General features: G+C 45.6%; 3 protein-coding genes across 3 annotated transcripts; 2 read left to right on the top strand and 1 right to left on the bottom strand.

Moving 5' to 3' along the window:
• The first annotated feature begins 48 nt into the window (after positions 1–48).
• Positions 49–4,158, top strand: LOC6601400 (nucleolar protein dao-5). Its single transcript, XM_026992084.1, has 6 exons — positions 49–271; positions 331–475; positions 534–596; positions 2,458–2,514; positions 2,622–3,640; positions 3,705–4,158. The coding sequence occupies exons 1-6, from the start codon at positions 71–73 to the stop codon at positions 3,966–3,968; spliced, it is 1,749 nt and encodes a 582-aa protein (XP_026847885.1). The 5' UTR covers positions 49–70; the 3' UTR covers positions 3,969–4,158.
• LOC6601401 lies at positions 607–2,443 on the bottom strand. Its single transcript, XM_026992085.1, has one exon. It carries the CDS (start codon positions 2,376–2,378, stop codon positions 684–686), a length of 1,695 nt encoding a protein of 564 aa, XP_026847886.1. The 5' UTR covers positions 2,379–2,443; the 3' UTR covers positions 607–683.
• A 2,079-nt stretch (positions 4,159–6,237) lies between the features above and the next one.
• LOC6601402 lies at positions 6,238–20,879 on the top strand. The gene is made up of 2 exons (XM_026992070.1): positions 6,238–6,272; positions 16,591–20,879. The coding sequence occupies exon 2, from the start codon at positions 16,605–16,607 to the stop codon at positions 20,688–20,690; it is 4,086 nt and encodes a 1,361-aa protein (XP_026847871.1). The 5' UTR covers positions 6,238–6,272; positions 16,591–16,604; the 3' UTR covers positions 20,691–20,879.
• The last annotated feature ends 1,561 nt before the right edge of the window (positions 20,880–22,440 follow it).

Raw genomic sequence — 22,440 nt, 5'->3', positions numbered from 1 at the left:
CGCTGATACGGCAACGCTAGCTGCAAGAATAAATTGTTTATTTTTTAATCGAAATTAGCAAATTAGAAAAATGAGCAGCAGCTTGAAGAAAAAGATCAAGGGTGGTGACCAAATACCCAAGCCGATTAGCATAAAAAAGGAAAAGACTGAGGAGGATCGCTCGCTGCACCCCATTTCCCACTACATCGATGACCGTCTGGAGCTGGTGAAACAGATTTTTGGCACCCTTAAGCCGAAAACTATCATGAATCTGGCCCCGGAGTTTCTTAAGGTAAGCTAACGGATAAAAGACTAACACATTTAAGGGTAATAAACATTTTTAAACCGCAGAAAAACTCCCTGGACGAGATTGAAGAACTCTGTCTGGAGGAGCTGCTCTGTTTGTCCACCAAGCGACTCAAGTCAATAATCGATGGCACCCGCTGTCCCACTGACACGGAGAGCTCTGAGGACTCGGATGTGGAGCGCAAAGAAGGTACACACATGCCCACATATACATTTATATACGATTGATTATCGTTTTCTATTTGCAGAACACATTTCACTGGAGGAAATTTCGTCCGACAGCGATATCGGAGGCCAGGAAGCCCGCCGAAGTGAGTAAATTACAAAACCGTCTATACTGTTACCATTTATTTTGAGTAATATCTGTACAACTGCACGCCGGAAAGTCGCATGCCCCCTTACGTTCCATATTTGAACTTCTCGCAACCAACCAAAGGAGACACGTAGAAGGCCCGTAGTATGCACACATCTTCATCAATGCCAATGACCACATTCTCCGCGTCCTCCTTGCCCACCTCCAGGGTGAGCACAAAGTCACCCACCTCGAGGCAGCCCTTGCGTCGTATGTAGTCCACACCAAACTCGATCGGACTGTAGTTGCACTCGTTCAGATCCTTGGTGTAGAGAACGGGATGCATGTTTCGGCGAAGATGCAAGGCCCGAGCCAGATCAAACTTGCACTTGATGGTGGCCTCGTCGTCATCATCGAGGAGCGGCATCATCAGGAAGACGGGGCAATAGATCTCAGTACGGGACAAGGCGATGCTGGCATTCTCACACTTGGTGTAGATGAAAATCGCCTGGCACTCGATAGAGCTGATCGTCCGTATGATGAAGTTCACAATGGTCTGGTACGAGGTTAGAATATTCTTCACTGTCATCTTGTTCTGAACGACGCCGACGCGATAGTCACGTATAGGCATCAGCTTCTTGACAATTAGCGGATATTTGTTGCACCACGGGCTCTTCTGGATGTGGATGGAATCGATCTTCCAAAGGAACTCGTGCAACTCGAAGCGCTTAAAGTCGCTGCAACGCTCGAGGGGAACCGTGCCAATCACCGGCGTCTTCTGGCAGTGGGCAATGGAAAGAACATCCTCCATGATGTAGTTGTAGACACAGCAGCTTACATTGAACATGTCCGGTATCCAGATGTAGTCCAACAGCTTGATGATGCCCAGCAGATCAAGCATATTAGTCCGCACGTATTCAAAATCAATCATCCCAATCAGCTTTAGGTCAAACTCGTCTTTGATTGTATGCCGGACGGCCTTGAGGAAGTTCTTGCAGCGTATTTTCGGCAGCACCACATAGTTAGCCTTCAGTTCGGCGGCAATCTTCAGGTCGTTCATGTAAAGGTCCGGGTACACAGCAGGATCCAGAGCATGGCATTGCCGCGGCAGCTCTATAAAGTCGTATCCCGTCAGCAGACCGGCATCGATAATCAGCACAGTCAGGGCCTCGCGCAGCGTCTTCACCACACGACACCGCACCTCTCGTCCAATCAGCAGAATGTCGTTGATCTTGACTGATTTCAGATACGCTTGCAGATTAATCACGAATATGATCTCCTTGTAGCCCCCATAGCGGTAGTCCTCGTCCGTGGTCAGAGTTACGACGGCACCCCGCGCCAGCATCACAGCACAGTTGTTTCGGAGCCTGCCGACGCGGCAGCACTCGCCATTGATCTCCAGGGCCAGCCCGGTGGCCAGGCGCAGCTCACGATCTTCGATATAACCCGCAATGGCCAGGTTCAGCGTCTCCAGGATGGCATTGAGCTCGTCGGGCTTGTTGGACACGGCGTCCACGTGAAAGGTGTAGGTGCCGTTTTCCAGCATACGTCGCAGCTCGTCGGGCGTGGTCTCGGCCACCAGCTTGGCCACCAGACCCATGTGGTAGTAGCGGCGACGTTTTCGTCGCCTGGCATGCTTCTCGTGCGCCTCACAGGCCGCCTTGAAGTCGCGCAGCCTCTTTTCCAGATCGTGCTGACCATTCAGACGCACCGTGAACTTTTCCAATTGATTCTCATCGTCCAGATGCTCGTCCTCGCCCTCGACAGTCTCCTGGCTATCCAGCACCAAAGGCTTCTCCATTATGTGGCGTGCAGCTAAATTTTAATTAAACTTATCTAACAATTTACTAATGTGCCGTCTACTTCTGCTTCAATTTTAGCCAAAAGGAAGAAACTTAAAGCGAAACAAATAAACAATGGAAACGAAAACAAGGCGTGTAAGTGGAATGAGAAACAAATGCTAGAGTAGTTCCATGACTACTCTTTCATTGACTACTACTCGTACGTATACAGATAGCTAATTCAATCACTCCTGTATCCTTAGCTGGTGGACAAATTAGCGTCCTGGAACTGCTGGAGCTTCAAGCGAGAGCACGAGCAATTCGCTCGCAGCTGGCCATGGAACCCATCACCAAGATCGAGGTCAAATCTGATGATGAGGACAAAGAGGAGAGCCAGCCATACAACAGTAAGGAAAAGGGAAAGGAGAAGCACTTCAGCCAGAGTGCCGTGCCAGAAAAGCGCAGCGGCAATAGCACCGCGCCGGAGAAGCGCAGCAGCAGAAGCAACGTGCCTGAAAAGCGGAAGTTTAGTGAACAATCAGCCAGAAAGGATCCACCACAGACAGCTCCAGAGCGCAGCAGCAAGGAAAAAGCGCCCCGCCAGAAGATCAAAATCAAGCGAAACTATCGCCATCCAACAAAGTCGCCAGAGAAAACTGTTGTAGCTGTGTCCTCAGCTTCAGTCGCCGCAGAAGATGCTGGTAAGAAGGAGCAGAACAGGTCACGTTCGGCCTCGCCTGATGTGATACCCATTCCAACGGAGACCGAAACGTTGCTGATCAGCGACAGCACCGATGACGAGGCTCCCAAGCAGAAGCCCAAGGAGACACCGAAGCTAGCTGTAGAGGAACCACCGCCACCACCCGCTGTGGAAAGCGAGCCGGAGGAAGGTGAGGTGCGAGATGACCCTGTGGAGCCGGTCAAACCCATCGAGCTAGGGAAGCCAGAGGAGATGGAGGAACCCACAGAGGCTCCACAGCTTCCTATGCCGGAAAAACAGATTGCGGCCGATGTAGAAATGCCCAATGAAGGGATTTCCAGTACAAGCACTCCTCCCGCTGCCGCAGAGCTGCCCATGCTAGATGATGAAGATCAAAACGATGATGTTATATCTATAGGAGGCGATCTTGATATGATTGAGGAAATGACCAAGGAGGACGAGCCACCCGCCGTGGCTGTAAAGACCGAAAATCTGTCAAATCCCGAGGAAATGGACAACGATGTCATCTTGCTAGACACCAGCGAAGATGAGCGGGAAAAGTTGAAGGAAGCCGACACAGAGGTAATAAATAAAACTAAAGCAAGTCTGTCTCTTGGCTGAAACTCTCCTCCATCTCGGTTTGCAGTCCTGGCGCACACGCTATCTGAAGAGCTCCAAGGTCAGTCAAGTACTTGCCGCATCGCGACTGGGGAAACGCGTGCGCGACAAAATCAAGAAGACGAAACGTGCTGCCTCTGGCAAAGACGCCGTCGATGATGCACAAGCCAAGGCGGCCCAACAGCAGCCACCGTTCGCCTCCAAGCACGAAGATGGCTCCGTGGAGCAATACCAGGAGCTACTGCAGCACCGACAGCGCCAAATTTCTACCAGCAGCAAGGGCGATAAATGAGCGGGGTCGGGGAACCTGCTATTGTACGAGTATTATTGAAAATTCCCCGGAAAAAACTCTGTTCGGGTTAATGTGGCATACAACAAAAAGTGGAATAAAGCCCCGATTTACTCCCTCTGTCCGATGTAACCCCCGCCTCGTTCGGTGGAAACGTACACAAATTTGAATATATCGTGCTAAACGCATATTTGATTTCTCATTCGTCTTTTCTTGTGAAATACTCTGCCAATATTTGGGGTCATATGACCTTTGGAAACAACAAAGCTTTGCCACTTTCATTATTCCTTAAGTTTACAAATTATTGACTGTTCTATGTAGAGTAAACTATTAATTTGTAACTTTTGACTTCGAGCTTATTTAACGGAAGAGAACTAGCTGGGATTTATTTTATATTTATTTATTTATGAATGTTTTTACATAAGTAGCTTACAAAACTTAAGTACATTTGAAAAGAAGTCATGACGGGATTAATTATCTAAATCAGAACTCACTAAAATAATTATACAAGAATAATGGTTAATTTTTGTGGCCCAGCCTTCTTCTAATATCTACTTGCAGGGCATTCCTTGTTTCGACCTGATCCGTCTATCCTTGCTGCGCTGTTTTTTATTATTTTTTGTTTGTAATTTAAAGGAAAATGCTAAAACTATGCCTTCTCATTTCCGCTGCGTGCCACCATTTCGGTGGGGGCGAGAAGCCGTTTAAGGGGCAGGCGGCAGTTACGGAGCCGCACGCAGGTTCCGCCTTTGCATTGAGATTGTTTGTCATAAACCAACTAAAAAATCAGCTCAAACAATAATTTGAATGGTTTGGGTTTGAGTTTAACCTAGTTTTACCCGCCTCCTACCGTCAGTCCTCCTACTCCTGGGCACCGGCACCCCCACATCGACTTTAGTCGATTTCTAATCATGCGGTTACGAAACATGTCCACACTCCACTCCACTACACTCCACACGCCATACCACTCGAGAGCCACAGCCACCGCCACCGCTACCCCCAGTCCGGTTTCTGTTCCGTAACTGCTCTGGTCACTGGACTATCTCTCAATTATGCTGCTGGGATACGCGAGGGAGGGGAGCGTGTTGCACCATAAACGATGATTGTTTTATCAGAGACTTGGTCGTGTTGATAAACTGTTTTAGCAACAGCAGAAACAACAAAAACCAAAAATGGGACTCCCCTAACCGCTTGTGACGGAACAGTTCTCTTTTTTCATTTTTTTTGATCCAATACGCATGTCCTGCGAGCTAAGGGTAGGATTTTTGTCCTCATACGAGTATGTGTGTGCGTGTAATTCCCTAAGAATCCATCAAGTGGGCGCTGTATACATATAATTATGGTATTAAGTACAAAATCTTTTATTTTCATTCAAAAGTTGAAGACATTCAGATTTTTAAGAAATGCCCTCGAAAGCAGGCAATACTTTTCTAAGGGCAGTTTTATCTGGAATGCCTTTTTTCCCTTTTGGTTGGACCTTAAACCAGTTTGTTAGCCACTGGAAAAGGTTAACACATGTTTTGGCTAGAAGAGCAAACACCCCCGCACTCGCCCCCTCTACTTTCTCTTATTCTCTTTCTCTCCGACGAACGCCCCCGCAGCGAGAAGTAAACAAAATAGCAACAGAGCGTTGCGGCTGGCGGTGGGGGTGGTGTCTCTGGTGGTGGTTGTGGCTCTCTCTCTTTCGCGAGCACACGCTCTCTCTGTCGCTGTGTTGTGCATATGTGTGTGGGTGTCTCGACGGTGCCTGTGCATCCTTTGGCGGGCAGGCTGGCAATCGGAAAAACTGAAAAGCCCGAATCAGTCTACAGAAAACGCGTACGTGGTGCAGAAGTAGCCGCGCGTGGCTACCACAACGTCGTTTAAGACTTGTCGGCATGATCGAATAAGTGTAACGCCCCGTACAAGTTCTGTAAGTTTCCAGAATCCGAATCAGAATCAGTATCAGAATGAGAAGCATAATGAAAAGCATTATTCATAAGAATCTGCCGATTTCAGTGTTTCCAAAAGTGTTAAAGTGACAAAACCCCAGGATTTGTAAGCCAATAACAATACGAAAACAATATAGTGGTGGCAAGGAAGCTAATTTTTGTATTTTTTTTTTTTAACCAGAAACTATGTGCTAAAAACAAATAAAACCTAAATCGATATCTATACCAATAAAGTGCTTTAATCGTTAACGAAATCAATAAAATACTAGCCATTAATATGCATTATCTGTGGAGTTTCCGTTTCCGTTCGAAGCGCGTTTACGCTGGCACACGTTTACACTTAGGATTAAAGATGCTCTCTCTGGCCAGAGACATTGTGAGTCCCCAGCAATATCAACCACAAACAGTCTTTCAAACCAGTCAAAATAATCGCAAACCCCTAACCGAACTGTAGAACAAAATAGCTCTATCCGCTTGCATTGGCCCGCCCCATTAAAGAAACTCTAACGAAATTCCATAAATTGGCTTACAAAAAAATAGATATAAAAGAACACACACGAAATAAAATGAAATTAAAATTGGCAAATTCATCAAATTATATTGCTTAATGCTTTGGAATGCTTATCAAAATCGTATACCATTTAGATGTTGTGCAATCCACGTTACTATCCAGATTTGCAAGAGTTTGGTTGGGACGCAACTTTGGAAATTGACGGATTGCATTTTATATATATACATACATATATCTACCAAATACTCAATATACATATCAAATAATACAATTAAAAAGCTCCCCTTACACCAACCTCATCAGATGCATGTACTTTTTTTATACATTTTTTATACGTTGTGTTATGTTATTCAGTGTCAATTTCTCAATATTCGTCTTTCAAGAGTGTCTCACCTTAATAACCGCTGAATGATTGAATTTAATTGGAAAGATGTAAGTATGTACATGCAGGTGTATTGCAAAGCCGTAGAATTTCAATCAAATCTCAAGAATACCCCGCTCAAAACTGTGTCGCACGGAGCTAATATGCGACAAGTGTTTTTTCTGGGGTCGAATCAGCTCTCATATGAGATCTTATATTTTCACCCATGATATGGGTGTTTTATTGTCGCCTATAGCTTTGATGTGATGCACATCTGTCGTTGAAATGGAATTAAATCTTTTATTTAATAGAATAAGATCAGTTTTTAAACTACCAACAGAATGGGAAGCACTTCAATACTTTGTAAATTACTTAGTTTAATTTTGTATCTGCATATGTTGAGGAGGAGGAGTTCCCTCGGAATAAGGAGAATAAGCTCCCTAACCTGTATAGATGAAATCTCCTATGATAAACCTGATCCTTCCTTATCTATCTATCTATCTATCCACTATATATTGGTAGTAGGTCCTACAATTTACGGTTTTACAAAGACCATAGTCCAAAATGGAAGCCAACTTTTGATAGATATCATGACGCACACACAACCGCACCTACACACAAAACATACTTAAACAAATATATACGTATATCCAGGACAATAGCAAACGAAGTTGCTAAATTTAATTGGAATAATAAATTTTGTGTGTGGGTCCGCCCCTTTTTTTATGAAACAAAACTGCAAAACGGAACCAACCAACGAACTCAGATATAGATGTCATAAAGTTTTATTAATAATGAAAATTGTACTAAAAACGGGGCCCAGGCAAAGGCAAAATGGGGCAATTTATTAAAAAGTCTCATTAGCTCCCTCTCTCGTTCTCTCTCTCGCGGGTTTTTATCACACATTGAGCATACGCCATGAGGTCCCCTTACGGGTGCTAATAAAGCACAGAACAGAGCAGAAAAATAATAATAATATGTATGTGTATACGCTAGGGATAGCGATAAAGTAAAATTTTTCGATATGGACATGATTAAAGTACTGGACTGCCCCATATACATATGTATGCACATATACAAACGTACACCCACACCCAGTGCACCCACCATTTTTATGGCGGTGTGAGGGCAATAACTGTGCCGTCGGAGATTAAGTATTTTTAATGCGACTGCGACTGACAATAAAAATATAAAAATTTCAACGATAGCAGCGACAGCAGGCCAAATCAATTTCAATATAAAGATATATCTCCCTATATACGTACATACACACAGATGAATATACATACTATATGTATCTTTATGTCTGTGTGCCTGCGTATATGGTAATATCAAAGCAGACTGATATTAAGTCACTTGCCATGTGCTCTTCCAGCAATATTTATTCGCTGAAAATCAATAAATTCTACACACAGACACCATTTTTGTCCTTTTTTTTCTCATTTTCTCTTTGCGCTGGCGCTGCGGCTCATTATTAATATATGTACTATACAATATGCAAGTACATATGTATGTATCTACATCTGACTATACAAAATAGATGTATATAATTTTTTTACATTTTCATATTTCGCTGGAGAGGCGTTGGAGTGGGCTGGTGGCTGGGGGCTGCTTAAGTGTTTTCCTATTACGCCTTTTGCCCGTAATCCTCCCACGTAAATATACTCATACAGCCGCCCAGCGCTTAACTCCCCCAATATTATATTTGCTTTTAAATATTTTGATATACAGCCCGTTTTGGGCCCGGCCAACACACACACTCACACTCACCCACACCCACACCCACCCAGAATAGCAGAGGCCCTGAGCTGCCAGGCATTTTCTCATAAAAATTTCGTACTCGAATAAGACGGAGTAGCTCCACACACACCAGCGTACACATAAAAACAACTAAGAGCGGTATTCCGACTGTGAGATACCCTCTATTCAAGAACTTTATAACCAATCCGCTCGGGCTGGGTAAGGGTAAGGTTTTCAACAGTCTAGAGGCAAAAATTAGCTGATTGTTATAGATTATAGGAAATATATAGATACTATCTGTACATATAATCGATCTGAAGCTCATGCTGATCGGGAATATATAATATGCACTGGCATACATATTAAGGAACACAAAATTCCTTGCAAATACCCGGTAAAAACACACACGGTCTGGGCAAAATGTAACCCGCAGGCATTTTGGGTTAAGAAAGAACAGGAAAAGGATGAGGGGGAGGGGGAGAAGGGTGGCAGAGCGGGGGACTTATGGCAAAAACTTTGAGGAGGAAAATGTAATGTAAAGGATGTGCCAGGGCCACCATGGAGACCCATGCGAAGAGTGTAACTGGAAAATAATAATTTTTTTCTCCCTTTTTGCTTTCCCTTCATTTCTTCGCTGGCTTTCACCCTCCCACACCCACCCCCGCCCCGCCCGCACTCTCCCACCCGCCGAACATCCTTACTTTCCTTCTCTCTCTTTCGCACTGTGTTTGCCGTTTTCTTTTGAGTGTCAGAAATGGAAAAGAAAATAATTTGATGGTTTCATAAAGTCGCTTGGGGGGTCGCCAAAGGAGAGAAGTTTGGGAGGAGGGCTAGTATTTCTATTTGTGTGTGTGTTCGTGTGTGTATGTCTGTGTTTCTGATAAAATTGCAAACTTCTCTACCCTCCCCCCCCCGCCCCCCTTCCAATAAGCATGTGCAGTTGTGTGTGTGTAAGAGAGAGAGGAAGGAAGACCTAAGCAAAAAATTTATGGAATTTTTCTGCTTTTCTTTTCTTTTATTTTATTTTTTTGGTGAAAACTTCTGTAGATAGATTTCTTGCCAAAATGTTTTTGCCTGCATACTTATGGGGGTGACTGTGACAGGGTCTAGATAAAACTTCATCATTATGATGAAGGGAAGTATGGGGATGAGGATGATGCTAATGCCGATGATGATGATGATGATGATGATGATGATAATGAGGAATGTCCAATGATGATGATGATGGGGATCTCATTAGACAGAACGAAGAAGAAAACTTTTGTACAACTACTCGTACACTTGCCTTATTATCAAAATGATTATTATAAGCAGGCATCCCCAGCCCTACACTCATTTCTATGACCACACACCCACACACACATATGTAGATGTATGTATGTGCATGAATGTATGGCCATGGCTTATGTATATAGCATTTGTCCTTGTCTCTCTGTGTTTGAGTTTCATTATTAATTTTTCTCGTTTTTTTCATATTTTTCGTATTTTTATTTTATCATGCCTTACGCAGACACATGTACACAGAACCCACACAATAGAGCTTAGGGGGTGGAATACTAACACACACACACAGATACAAACACACACACACAGTCTCATTTTAGTTTATTGTAGAAAATAATATTTGATAGAAACAAAATTTTAGTACCCCCAAAAGAGAGGGAAAGATAGTTTTGGGTTGGTCGGCTTTTCGGTTGGCTCGAGCCGCACGAAAAAAAATGTCGCTTGCTGAGGGGAAGGGGTTTGAGTTATGGAAGGGTAGGGGTAATTTTGGGGGCTATTGGGTTTGGATTGAGGGTAAAATTAATTTTTCACATCATGCCATGCCATTCCATGGTGCCCATGCGCCGGAGATGTGAAAGTGAAAATGATGGTAGAAAAATATCGAAACTGGTGAACGATTTTCATTTCCCCCCCAATTCTCATTAGAAGGCCTTTTCCTTCCCTCACCCTTGCCCGCCAGCCCTCCAGCCCTCTTCTCTACATGTGCGAGTGTGTGTAAGTGTGTGTGTTTATTTTTTCTGTGCGCGTTCATTGGTTTCTAATGAGATTTCTTACTAATGAGCGCGGCCCCATAGAAACTGGAAATGTTTTTTCCCTTTTTTTGTGTTGTTTGGTGTACGGCTTAGGGCGAAGGATTTTGTATATTTTTGTGTCCCTGAAGCCATGATTAAGAGGGCACGAGGTGAATGAATTTCGACGAAATTGTTTCGTACTTCCTAAACTATGTATTAACATTTTGGTATAACGAAAGTTACTCTCGAAGTTTCTCTTGAATATCGATAACTGTGTACTGATGCATATGTATGTTCTAATTCAGGATTTCAAACTGAAATCTAAGTAGTGATTCCAAATACGAATCAGTTCAACGAAAATTTGTTCCCTAATCCATCCACATCAAAAGAAACTGCTCATAGTCTCACGTAACTTCTCCCTGGAACCAATAGAGCAATTTGTCGCACACATTACCCCCCTCCCTTCGGCATATTCCTCCCCCACATTCAACCGAAAACCAACAGAGATCAGCACTCTATAGATGGGGGATGGTTGGTTACCCTGCCACACAGACCCATTATATTTGTCCTCCGTTTTCGATCTCATTTTTGAGTCCACGCATAATTTCAATTTGATTTTCATCAGAAATATTAATTGCATTCCACATTCAGGGGCAATCGGGGGCGTCAGTGGGTAAGTGTGGCATATGGGCCGACAGGGGCGTATATCAATCATAACCGACATTTCATCAGGACAGGACATACAATACTTTTCGGGGAGGGTTCCGCAAGGTTGGAGTTTAAATTTCATAATTATTATTTTACTGGAATACCTAATGCAGGGGGCGGGTGTCGATGTGCCTACGTCCTGCCTCCCCTACACCACACAAATCCATTATCATTTCTAAAATTTCGAATGCCATTGCGGTTTGTTTACGTTTCAGGCCATGCACCGAGAGAGACATGCGCCTACAAACGGGTGTTTAACTGTAACTGTGCAGAGGCGTGGGGCTCGTTGGGGGTGTGTGTGCGTGCCACGGAAAGCGAAAGTGCCGGCAACGTCACAGTGGACATGTGCCGACATGTGTGAAAGTGAAAGTCAATAGCGAAACCTTGACCACGACCACGACTATAGCTACGACTACGGCCAGACCGGTGGCGGCCCAGTGCCATTTCCGACCCGAAAATGGCCCCGAACTGGGAGATCCGTTCTGAGACTCGGCACCCACGCAGCTCCCGACCAATGGGTTTCGAATGATTGGGGCTCCGACTGTTGCTGTCGGAGTGTTTTTGTTCGCTTGGTTCGTTCAACCGGCGATTCTGAATGCACACACAGATACTACACACACACACACACACACACATACATATATATGATAGCTGGAGAGCCAGAGAGAAATCCGTAGAGTGGCACACTCCGTGCGCAAGCGCAGGACCTGCGTCCCAGTCCCAGTGGCCGCTGATTGCGTGGCAGGACAGCGGCAACAAACGGACGAAAGGAAGCGAAGCGAGGCAATGGGGCGGGGAGGGGAGGGGAGGGGAGGGACGCCCAAAGTCACTTTCGCTTTTGCGGCTTTTGATGTGTGTGGAATGCCGAATGCCAAAGGGTGGCCAAGGTTCGACTCACACATATACATACATATGTACGTGCATACACACACGCATACTTGTACACTTTACGATATATCTTTCGCAAAGTCAAAATCAATCTATCAATCTGGGCAAAGCAAATCATTCAACCTCGTATATCTCTAGGGCATGCTTCTAGTTGAGATTTGTGGAGATGTAGGCTGCCAGAATGGTTGGCTGCTGTTCCTTTTTAATGAACAATTGAAACATAAGGGAGATACACGGTCCTCCTTTATAGTCGGTTATATTTTTTCTCTCAAACCTAAAGATTACAACTATTAATCCCGAGTCTAAGTAGTAATTTGGAGTACAAAATCGTCATGATTTGAAAAAAATGTATAAAAGAAAACTAAATTAGTATTCTTTATAAAGAGACTTACCAGCAGAATTTGAAATATTTTTTGATGTAGCAACATTTAATCATTAAGTGAAAATTCCGCCCGCATAAATACATGAAATTATCAGTCTTAAAAAGTCAGCTTTCAAAAAATGAAGTAAAAAACGATAATACTTATGTAAAATATACATACATACGAGAACTGAGTATAACCGCAATAATCATCCAATACTTTTCCCTTCTTGCCTTCGTTTTAATAGCCAATGCCAAATATACCCCTACATGCTCTTGGTAACTATCCCGAGTAATCATCTCGTTAACAGACACTTGCAAAATCCTCTCACAAAATTACCTTCAAAATCCTTCTAATCCAATCCAATTTCATACCAACCCTGGAACCGTCTTCCATTATCTCTTAGCTAGTAAAGTACCTCTAGTGTCCTCTCCGAATAGTTCCATCATATCTCAGATAAAGGGTTCAAAGAAACTGAAAGACAGAGCAGAGTCACCCAAATTCCATGGAGAGTGCATAAATTAGAATAACAAAATCTATAATATATACTCGTACTCGTACTCGGCTGTACACCAATAACAGCCACGACTGAACTGACTTCACTGCAGTAAGAAAAACAAATTGAAAATCCTATTGAAATATGATAAACTATTGGCACGACAACTAACACTGCTGCTGCAACAACAACAGAGGAAAAGTAAAACCCCATTCAACGTTGCGCGATGCGATTGTTGCTCATTCCGTGTGTCACCCCTCTCGCTCTCTCCTTCAGTCGTTCTCTGATTGCCACTGTGTCTATCCCTTTCCCTTTTGTGGTGGTAACTGAAAAATTTTACTGAAAAAAAAAAGAAAACCAAAAAAGGGGCGGAGCAATAATGGTTTTCCGGGCAGCGCTGCTAAGTGTACGTTGTATGGATTTTTTTTAAGGGAAATTCTATGATTTTTGATATTTTGGGGTGTTTTATTGAGGTTTTTTCCATGATATGGGTAGAGGAAGCTCTCTCTATGTATGAGTGTGTGTGGAAAAACTATTAAACGCTATAGAGGGTAAGGGTTCGTGTGTGTGTGTATCGTTGTGATTTTAGTATCATTGCTATTTGCTGTTTTGATTTTGAGGAAATCGGGAAATTGATAGTTGATATTTTTTGTTTTTCTGCTGTGTCATGCGGCAGTTGCAAACGAACGGGCCACTTGGCAGGACATAAAACCACCACACGATCGCAACAACTCGGAAAAAGAGAGCACAGTGCCGAACGCGCATGACCGTGTGACTTATTGAAAGGTAATTGGGAGTGAGCCAATGATCGGTTAGGAAACCGACAATTCACGGAACATTTTTCCCAACTGAAAGTGCAACTAAATGAAAGTTTAACGGATCGCGAAAAAAACCAAAACAACAAATTATTAATGAGTATGTTGATGATATAAGAAGTATTATTTACGTGTGCATTTTTTTGAATGTGTAGTTTAAAGTGCCATCAATGGATCGTCAAATAATGAAAGAATAATGAATACATTTTTGTTCTGCTCGAACAATTTACCTAAAGTTCTACCATCCATTCATAAGACCTATATCTCATAGGATGATCTATGGATTTATATTCAATTATTTTGTACCTGATTTTGATTTGCATTCTTTGAACACTTCCAAGACAGAATCAGTTTAAAATATTTTTAGATAGTCCCTACCTAGCCCTTAAGCCATGTTTCTACGTTTTCTTCTACCTTTTCCAATTTATAAAGTCCTAAGCGAATGGCAGGGCATACCATACCATACCACACCATGGCCAGAACCAATCTAACGTTATTGGCTCTTTCTTTTGGCAAGTGTCTCGAGACTCCAGAGCCCCTCATTCCCGAAACTACTTTGATATGTTGGTTGGCCAAATTAGCCGCCTTTCGTCTCGAGTCTTCTCAAATATATGTACGATATGTATGCCATGTATATATGTTGGTATAAGGAGCACAAGTACATGGTTCTGTTTACACTCGGCTGCCATTTTCATTTCGAACATTTTTTCCTGACCATCCTTCTCCCACTACTCCTCAACCCACCCAAAAGATGGACGGGCAGGCAGGCAGCCCAAAAAAATCAAATAAAATAACATAAAACTACCTTAGGCTTTATAAAAATCCCAACCAAAATACAAGCAACACTCAGATACACTCACACACATAGATACACTCGCACACTCACAGGGAGAGTTTCTGAAGAGAAATGCGCACATCCTGGCCGGCATTTTTGCTTAACTTCTCAAAGTACCAGAAGGCCAAAAGGATGTTCTGGTCCAGGGGGCTGGTAGGGGGGATGTTCCGAAGAAATTGTATAAAAGAAAAGTCAACAACAAAAACAACAACGACACCAGAGGCAAAAGGAGGAAAATGTAGCAAGAGAACCAATTTCCAACCATGGAAACTTAATTTATGTCTGCAGCATAGTTGAGAATATTTTTCTTGCTTTTCTGCTTTATTTTTCCCCATTCTGTGCCCACTCCCCCACTACGTTCTCCTCTCCTTCTTCGCCACCTTCTTCGGCGTGCTTCTGCTCCTCCTCTTCCTCTTCCTCCTCCTACTTCTTCTATCCCTCGCTCAGCCTGTTTTTCCTGCACCTCCAAAAGCTTTCCTCCTTTTTGGCTTCTACTCAAATAGGAAAAAGAAATTTTCGGTTTATTTCGAAAAATTTTCCCCATCGCCTCCCCCTCAAACCCACTGACACTCACCCCCCTCACCCCCTGGTTGCCTGGCAGAAAATTCACCCTCCGCCCACCACTATCCCTCCCATCCTGCTTTGGTCTTACTTCCTTTTTCGCTTTTCTTGAGAATCAAATTTATTTTACCAAGTCATGTTGAAGAAAATTTTTATAAGTTTTATGCTCGGCTCAAGTGAGGGGGTGTTCAGGCGGAGAGAGAGGACTGATGTGGGGAGGGGGTTGTATGTACGTATGTATGTGTGTGTTTGTTTGTGAGACGCAAAAAGTTTTCTGTGTTGGTGTGTGCCACACACTTCCACTTACACACACACACACACACACATAGATGGAGCGAGAGAGAGAAAGAGGAGAAAATAAGCAAAATTTGTATTCCTTAAATCGGATGACTTTGTATAAATTTTCGTGTGTGCGCCTCCCTCCTCCTCCTTCTGTCCCCCAAAAATGGGTTTATATATGTATGTGTGTGTGTGTGCGGGACTGTGTGTGTGTTTGTGTGTTAGTGGGTGGCATCTGGGGGCATAGCAAACAAAAAAAGGAACCTATATATGTGTGCTATAAGTGTGCTCTGAGGACTGCCTGGGTATTTGTGTACATAATGGAAAAATTTTTCATAGAATTTGCACAAAAATGAAAAAGTGTAGCGATAGAGGAATAGGTGGGTGGCTGGTTGGGTGGTAGAGAAAGAGAGAGAGAGCGGGTGAAGAACAGCTCGAAAGATGGTGATAGGGGGGGGGCCCAAGGAATGATGATGATGACGAAGAAAGAAGCAGCAGAAGCGGCAGAGAAATGAAATTAAGCGCATACGGAAATGAGACACAAATATTTTATATATGTGTGTGTGTGTGGGTGTTGGCAAAATATAGGAGAAAGGAGAAAGCTGAGACATGGGAGGGGAAAAAGAAAAATGAGGAGTAGAACGAAGCCAAAACCAAAATTGAATGGTCTCAAATATTCTATGTGGCTTTTTTCATCTTATTATTTTTCTTCCAATATGTAAGGCTCGTAGGATTTAAGCCCTCAAGCCATACATTATGTACATTCAGAGAAATGGTCAGTGGGAGCATGATAGATGGAAGAGATGTACATACGAGTATAGGACTGCATTGGACGTAAGGCACAAATAATTTATCCTGAAACATTCCTACTTTTGGCCTGTAAAATACCAAAATTTACCCGACCACAATAAACCCTTATAAATACATCTAATATACATATAAATGAACATATATAGAACCATTAATTATGTACATGCATACTCCACCCCACACCACCCCTTCGACCTACCCATGCCACCCGCTAGCATGGCTTCGGCTTTTGGCTGCGACTTCAATTAAAAAGTTCTTCACTCATCAATACCATTTCTCCCCTTTCTCCTCTCTCTCCCTCTCTCCTTTGCAGTAATATCATCCAAAATGGCTGCATCCATATATGCCACCCCACCGCCAGATCTGAGCAGCGAGGACACTGCTCTCTCCGATGTCTCCAACTCGTCGACACTCAACACGAACCGAGGCAGCAACAACAGCAACAATACCCATGAAGCCACAAGAGCAACAGCAACAGCAGGAACAGGAGCAGGAGCAGCAGCAGGAGGAGACGGAACCATTTCACCCACGGAGCAGTTGGTCAAGGGGCAGGAGCAGGAGCAGGAGCCGAGGCCGAAGCCAGCGGGAAGCAGCACAAATGAGGCAGACAATGCCGAAGACGATATTGAAACGGAAACGGGAGAGGGAAATGGAGATAGAGTGGAGGATGGAACGGGTGTGGAAGCAGCAGCGGAAACGGAAGAGGGGGCCACCATGGCGGCCATGGCAGCGACGGCGGCAGCGGCAGCCAATGCGGCAGCCATGCAGCTGCAGCTACTGGAAGCCCTCAGCGATGCGGCCAAGAAGCGACGCAAGCAGCACAATCCCATTCGCCTGGAGGCCCTCAACCTCAGCGGAGGCGAAGGCGAACCACCAGCAGAGATCGAGGATCGCAGGAAGGACACTGCCACTCGGGTAGACTACGAGGAGAAGCTATCGAAGATGTTCCTGCCCAAGTCGATGGAGAAACTGAAGGAGACCTTCGAGCTCCTGCAGCAGCACAAGCAAGAGGAGCCCGAGCAGAATTCAGATCCTTCCAGCGAACACATATCAGAGGACAAGCATCAGCATCAGCATCAGCGGCGGAATCCGTATCAGACCTACTGCAAGCAGTGCGGCGAGAATTTCGAGACCGAGTTCAAGCTCAGCCTCCACATGCTGCAGGACCATCGTGACGGAGAGAATCAGGATCAGGATCGGGATGGGAACGAACCCATGGACTTTCTCAGCTCAATCAAGGTGAAGCTGGAGCGGGAGGAGAGCCCCAATCAGATGCAGGAACATATGCAGATGCAGTTGGACCACGACCTGTCCAATGGCCATGGCAAGGAGCAGGAGCAGGAACAGGAGCAGGATCACTGGTTCCGTGCCATGGCCCAGCAACAGCAGCATCATTCGCATGGCTCGGCCCTGGCGCCCGCCTTTCCCTTTCCACCAGGCATGGGTCCCGCTGGATATCTGCCGCTCCTCGGCATGTCGGGATTCCCCGGCGTGGATGGATTGAATCGTCCACCGTTGCGGATCTTCAATCCGGAGGCCTACTGCGAGCTGTGCAACAAGGAGTTCTGCAACAAGTACTTCCTCAAGACGCACAAGGCCAACAAGCATGGGATCTTCGATCCCGTGGGAGAGCCCCCATCCAATACTTCCAACAACAACAACAACAACAACAACACTACAAGCAGCAACAACAACAGTAACAGTGGCAGCTCCATGAGCCACATGTTCCAGCTACAGAGGGAGGCTCAGCCACCGCCGAGTGTGGCTCAGAAAACGGATCAGTCCGCGGCCGCACCGCCGGCGGCCACGATTCACTGCGACATCTGTTCGAAGCGATTCACCAACATCTTTGCCATGCGACGCCACCGAGCCAAGCAGCACGACCAAGCCGCTGACTCGTCGCCAAACTCCCAGCCTGGCCAGTCGCGACGCGGCAGTCCCATTGAGTCGTCGCCCCAGATCCAGTCCCTGACGCACCAGCCCATCAAGCAGGAGACCCAGGCAGAGGTGGACATCCCTAAGCCCTTTCAGCTGCCCGAGGGATTCCGCGAGGACTTCTCCTTGGAGCAGGAGGAGGTGAACTTTGTGCCGCCGCCCCGAAAGCTGCCGTCGCACCTTCAGCAGCAGGCCAGGGAGTCCAACCTCAGTGCAGAGAAGCTGCGACGTCTAGGCGTCCATTTCCCGGAGTTCTACTGTGAGATGTGCCACAAGGAGTACGCCAACAGGTACTTCCTGCGCACCCACAAATGGAAGCGGCATGGGATTTTCGTGCCCCCGGAGGATTTGCCACAGATTGGCAAGGACGAGGCACAGTTAAGTGGCTGGCCGTTTATGCCCCTGAATCTGATGCTGGCCAAGGCAGCGGCCGCCGCTTCGATGGAACAGACAGAGGCAGACCAGGAGCCTGAGCAGGAGCCAGAGCCCGAGCAGGAGCAAGATCTGATCGAACAGCCCAGCAAGCGGATCAAACTGGAACCTGACCTGGACGAGGAGAAGCTAAACGGGTCCGTGATGGGGCTGCAGAACCTCCAGAAGTTGCAATCGATGCTGCAGCAGCTCAACGACATCAACGGGAAGAGACCCCTGCCATGCCACCTGTGCGGCCGGGAGCTGGAGAACCAGTACGCTCTACGAGCGCATCTTATGACGGAGCACGCCGCCCAGATGCAGCTACCGATGCAGATGCCTCTACAGATGGCACCCATGTCCATGCCACTGCCCGAACAGCATCCGCAACAGCTGCCTCTGCACGCCCTCTATCAGCAGCAGGCAGCACCACAAACGCCCCCGAACGGAGGGGCTGGAGGAGCCAGATCCTCGCCAGGCAGTGGCGAGGAATTCAAGCAACATATCGCCGAGGCACACATACCCAGGGGAGCGACCGCTCCGAGTGGGAGTCCACTGCGCGAGGGCTTCTACACGCCTGAGCGTCCGGTGGCACCACCCGCAGGCGCTGGCAGTGTCCCCGTTCCGCCACCGAATCGGCCGGCCTACACGATAACGCCAACGAGCAGCTACTGCGAGATCTGCAACAAGGAGCTGTGCAACAAGTACTTCATGAAGACCCACATGCAGCGGATGCACGGCATCGAGATCGAGAACGGTGCCCAGATCGGGGGCGTTGTGTGCAACATCTGCAACAAAGAGCTGTGCAGCAAGTACTTCCTGCGCGTCCACAAACACAACACGCACGGCATAATCGAGGAGGGCTCGCCCCTGCCGCAGCCGCGAGGACAGAACGGCGTCAAGCTAGAGGCGGCGGCCGCAGCCGCAGCGCAACAGGCTCCGCCAACACAGCCGGAGCAGGAGCTGAATCTGACTCCTCCCGCAGCACCAGGCGGAGAGACCAACTCCGGCAGTGGCCACGAGGTGTGTCCGCTGTGTGCGCGACAATTCCGCAGCTTCAAGTGGCTCCGCTCGCATCTGATGAACGAACACGGACCGGCCGGAGTGGAGCGGCTCAGGGAGCTGGAAGCCACGCAAGCAGCTCCGCCGCCGGCTCCATCCGCGCGCAGCAAGCCCAACAGTCCTACGCTCAAGATACCCAATGGGAGCAACAGCAGCAGCAATGCTCCATCTGTAACGCCATCCGTGGGCGCTGGCAATCCTCCACCCAATCTCGCCCAGGCTCTACAGAATCTTAATGCGCAGCATCTTTTCGGACAGATGCAGCAGCAGCAGGGGCCCAAGGGTATGCAGGGCATGCCACCAATGCCACCTCTGCCCGGGATGTTCGGGGAGCAAGCGCCACGCTTCAAGGAGTACCAGTGCTCCATGTGCCCCTTCACCACGCCGTACTACGCATTCCTCTTCATCCACGAACGCTCGCATGCCCTACTCAATAGTGCCGATGGGGTTGAGGCTTCTTTGGAAGCGCCACCGCCACCCCCAGCAGGACGCAGTCAAGGCAAGTCCCGCAGCAAGTCCAGTCGGGTGGCAGCAGCTCCGCCAGCTGTAGAAGAAGCTGATCTCCACGTGGAACCCACCAACCTAAGCACCTCCAAGGCCACAACCCTCCAGAGAACCCACTCTCCTCCACAACACACACCAGGAACTCCCTCACCGAAGGCCACGGGCCGCTCCCAGTCGCCGATGGCCGCATCCAAGAACCGCTCACCGAATCCAGGACGTCGCTCCTCCAAGTCCATCACACCCAACGGGATCGGAGGCGGCCATCGGTCGGCCGCCACCTCGCCCTTTGAGGTGTGCAGCGATCTGGCCAACGGCACCGGAAAGCCGGCAAGCTACGCTCAGCCGGATCGGGCCGAAGAAGCATATCAGATGCAGGCTTTCCATCTGCAGCCAGCCGATCCCGACTCGGAGATGCAGTTTGCCCCGGCTCTGGTTTATCTGCCCGTGAGGGTGCGGGCCTCGGAGTCGGCCACGTTGAGCTTCAGACTAACACCAGCCTAAGGACAAGGACGGGGAAATGGAAATGCAACCCCATTTTACAGTGTTGCCAGCGTAAGTTCAACCCAAAATACAACCCTGATACATTTATCGAGATCCTCCATGAAACGAAAAAATTAAAGCTAAAGTGACAGATAACAGAAAAGAAAATAAGAGTTAGGAACATGAACAAGAGACAAAATAGTGGAACTACAAAAGACTGAGTGCGCATATTAGTTGAGCTCATAATTAAACTTAAATATACACCCCTAACAAATACAATACAAATAATAACAATTACAATCGATCAATACCAATCGGTAGTCGCAGAAAGCTAAAAGTTCACCATGTCTAACATGGATGAAAATCTATAAACCATAACCCTATAACCGAACAAGAACAAGTCCGTTTCAGCTGGCAACACTGTGCTAGTCGTCATCATATATACACATATGTATGTATGTATATTTTGATGGATCCAAGGCATAGCATAAACCGTAACCTATAACATATATATCTCTAGTGATTAAATATCAAAGTTCCTATGCGTAATAGTAATTTATCGTAAAAGAGTTGCAGTCGAGAGAGCACAGGATGTGGAGAGAGGAAATCTAAATACGTACATACATGTATAAGGTGGGGTAGGCAGAGGATGATGGGCATTCATATATACGAGTCAAAGGATATATATCGTAGTAGCAGCATCAGCAGCTTCAAATCAAAATTACAATTATACATTTCTCATCTACTAGATATCGTGTGGTCTTAAAATAGGGCTGAACCCACACAAAAATTGTAGGCATAAACTATGGTAAAGCTTCAGCACAATGAAATTGCTCAAAATCAAAAATTTTTTAGCGAAGACTACACTCTGGGAATGTCCCGAATGTCTCCATTTCCTTCGATTCTCACTTTGGGAAAAACCCCCTCTATATCGTATAAAGGCACTATAATCTTAACCGAAACTGAATAACAAATCTTATAAACAATGTCTTCAATTTTGATGAGATTTTTCCCGACCAAAACTTGTACATAAGGATTGTTAAAAGAGAACTCCAGGGGAAATTCCGATTTTAGATGAAAATTGAACAGAGTTAGCGGGGGTATTAGAGGGATATAATGTTATAAAAGCAGAGGAAGATGATTAGAGAAAGGGATTGAAGAAAAGGAAAATTGCGCCAGAAGGTAAAAAATAAGAACACACAAAAACAACTCAGGGCAAAAGTACAATGACCATTAGTACTTTTTTATACAAACATATTTAAAGAAAGGAAAACCAATAAGAATAAATAAATATAAATATGAAAACGATAAACGAGTAAAAATAATAATAGTATATATTATGAAACGTTAAAAAAAAAAACATAACAAAAATTGCTACCTCAGACGGACTTGAAAACAATAATTTAAATAAAATGAATTTATAAAGAAAAAATCTATATAAAATCTATTAAACCGAAACCGCATCGAAAGGAAAGAAACCTTAAAGCTAAATAAGAATTTTTTTGTAGTAAATTTACCTCAGAGCAGAACAACTAAAGTTTAGATATACATATGATTTAATATATTAATATAATATTTCGCTTGGTTTAATTAAAATTTTAAGTTCAAACATTCCAAAGACCAAAACTAGTCGCCTAACCACTAAACACATTCTAGTCAAACTTATGGAGATACATACTATATACATATACATATATAAAGATCGAACCAGAAGCCAAATCGGATCGATCAACTCTTCAGTTTTGGGCAACGATTCTTGCAGATTATTTTA

This window comes from Drosophila persimilis, unplaced genomic scaffold, assembly GCF_003286085.1.
Source record: "Drosophila persimilis strain 14011-0111.01,24,50 unplaced genomic scaffold, DperRS2 tig00000700-arrow-arrow-pilon, whole genome shotgun sequence".
Classification (NCBI taxonomy): Eukaryota; Metazoa; Arthropoda; class Insecta; order Diptera; family Drosophilidae; genus Drosophila; species Drosophila persimilis.
The sequence above is the reverse complement of the archived record's forward strand: the minus strand, read 5'-3'. Positions and strand labels throughout refer to the sequence as shown.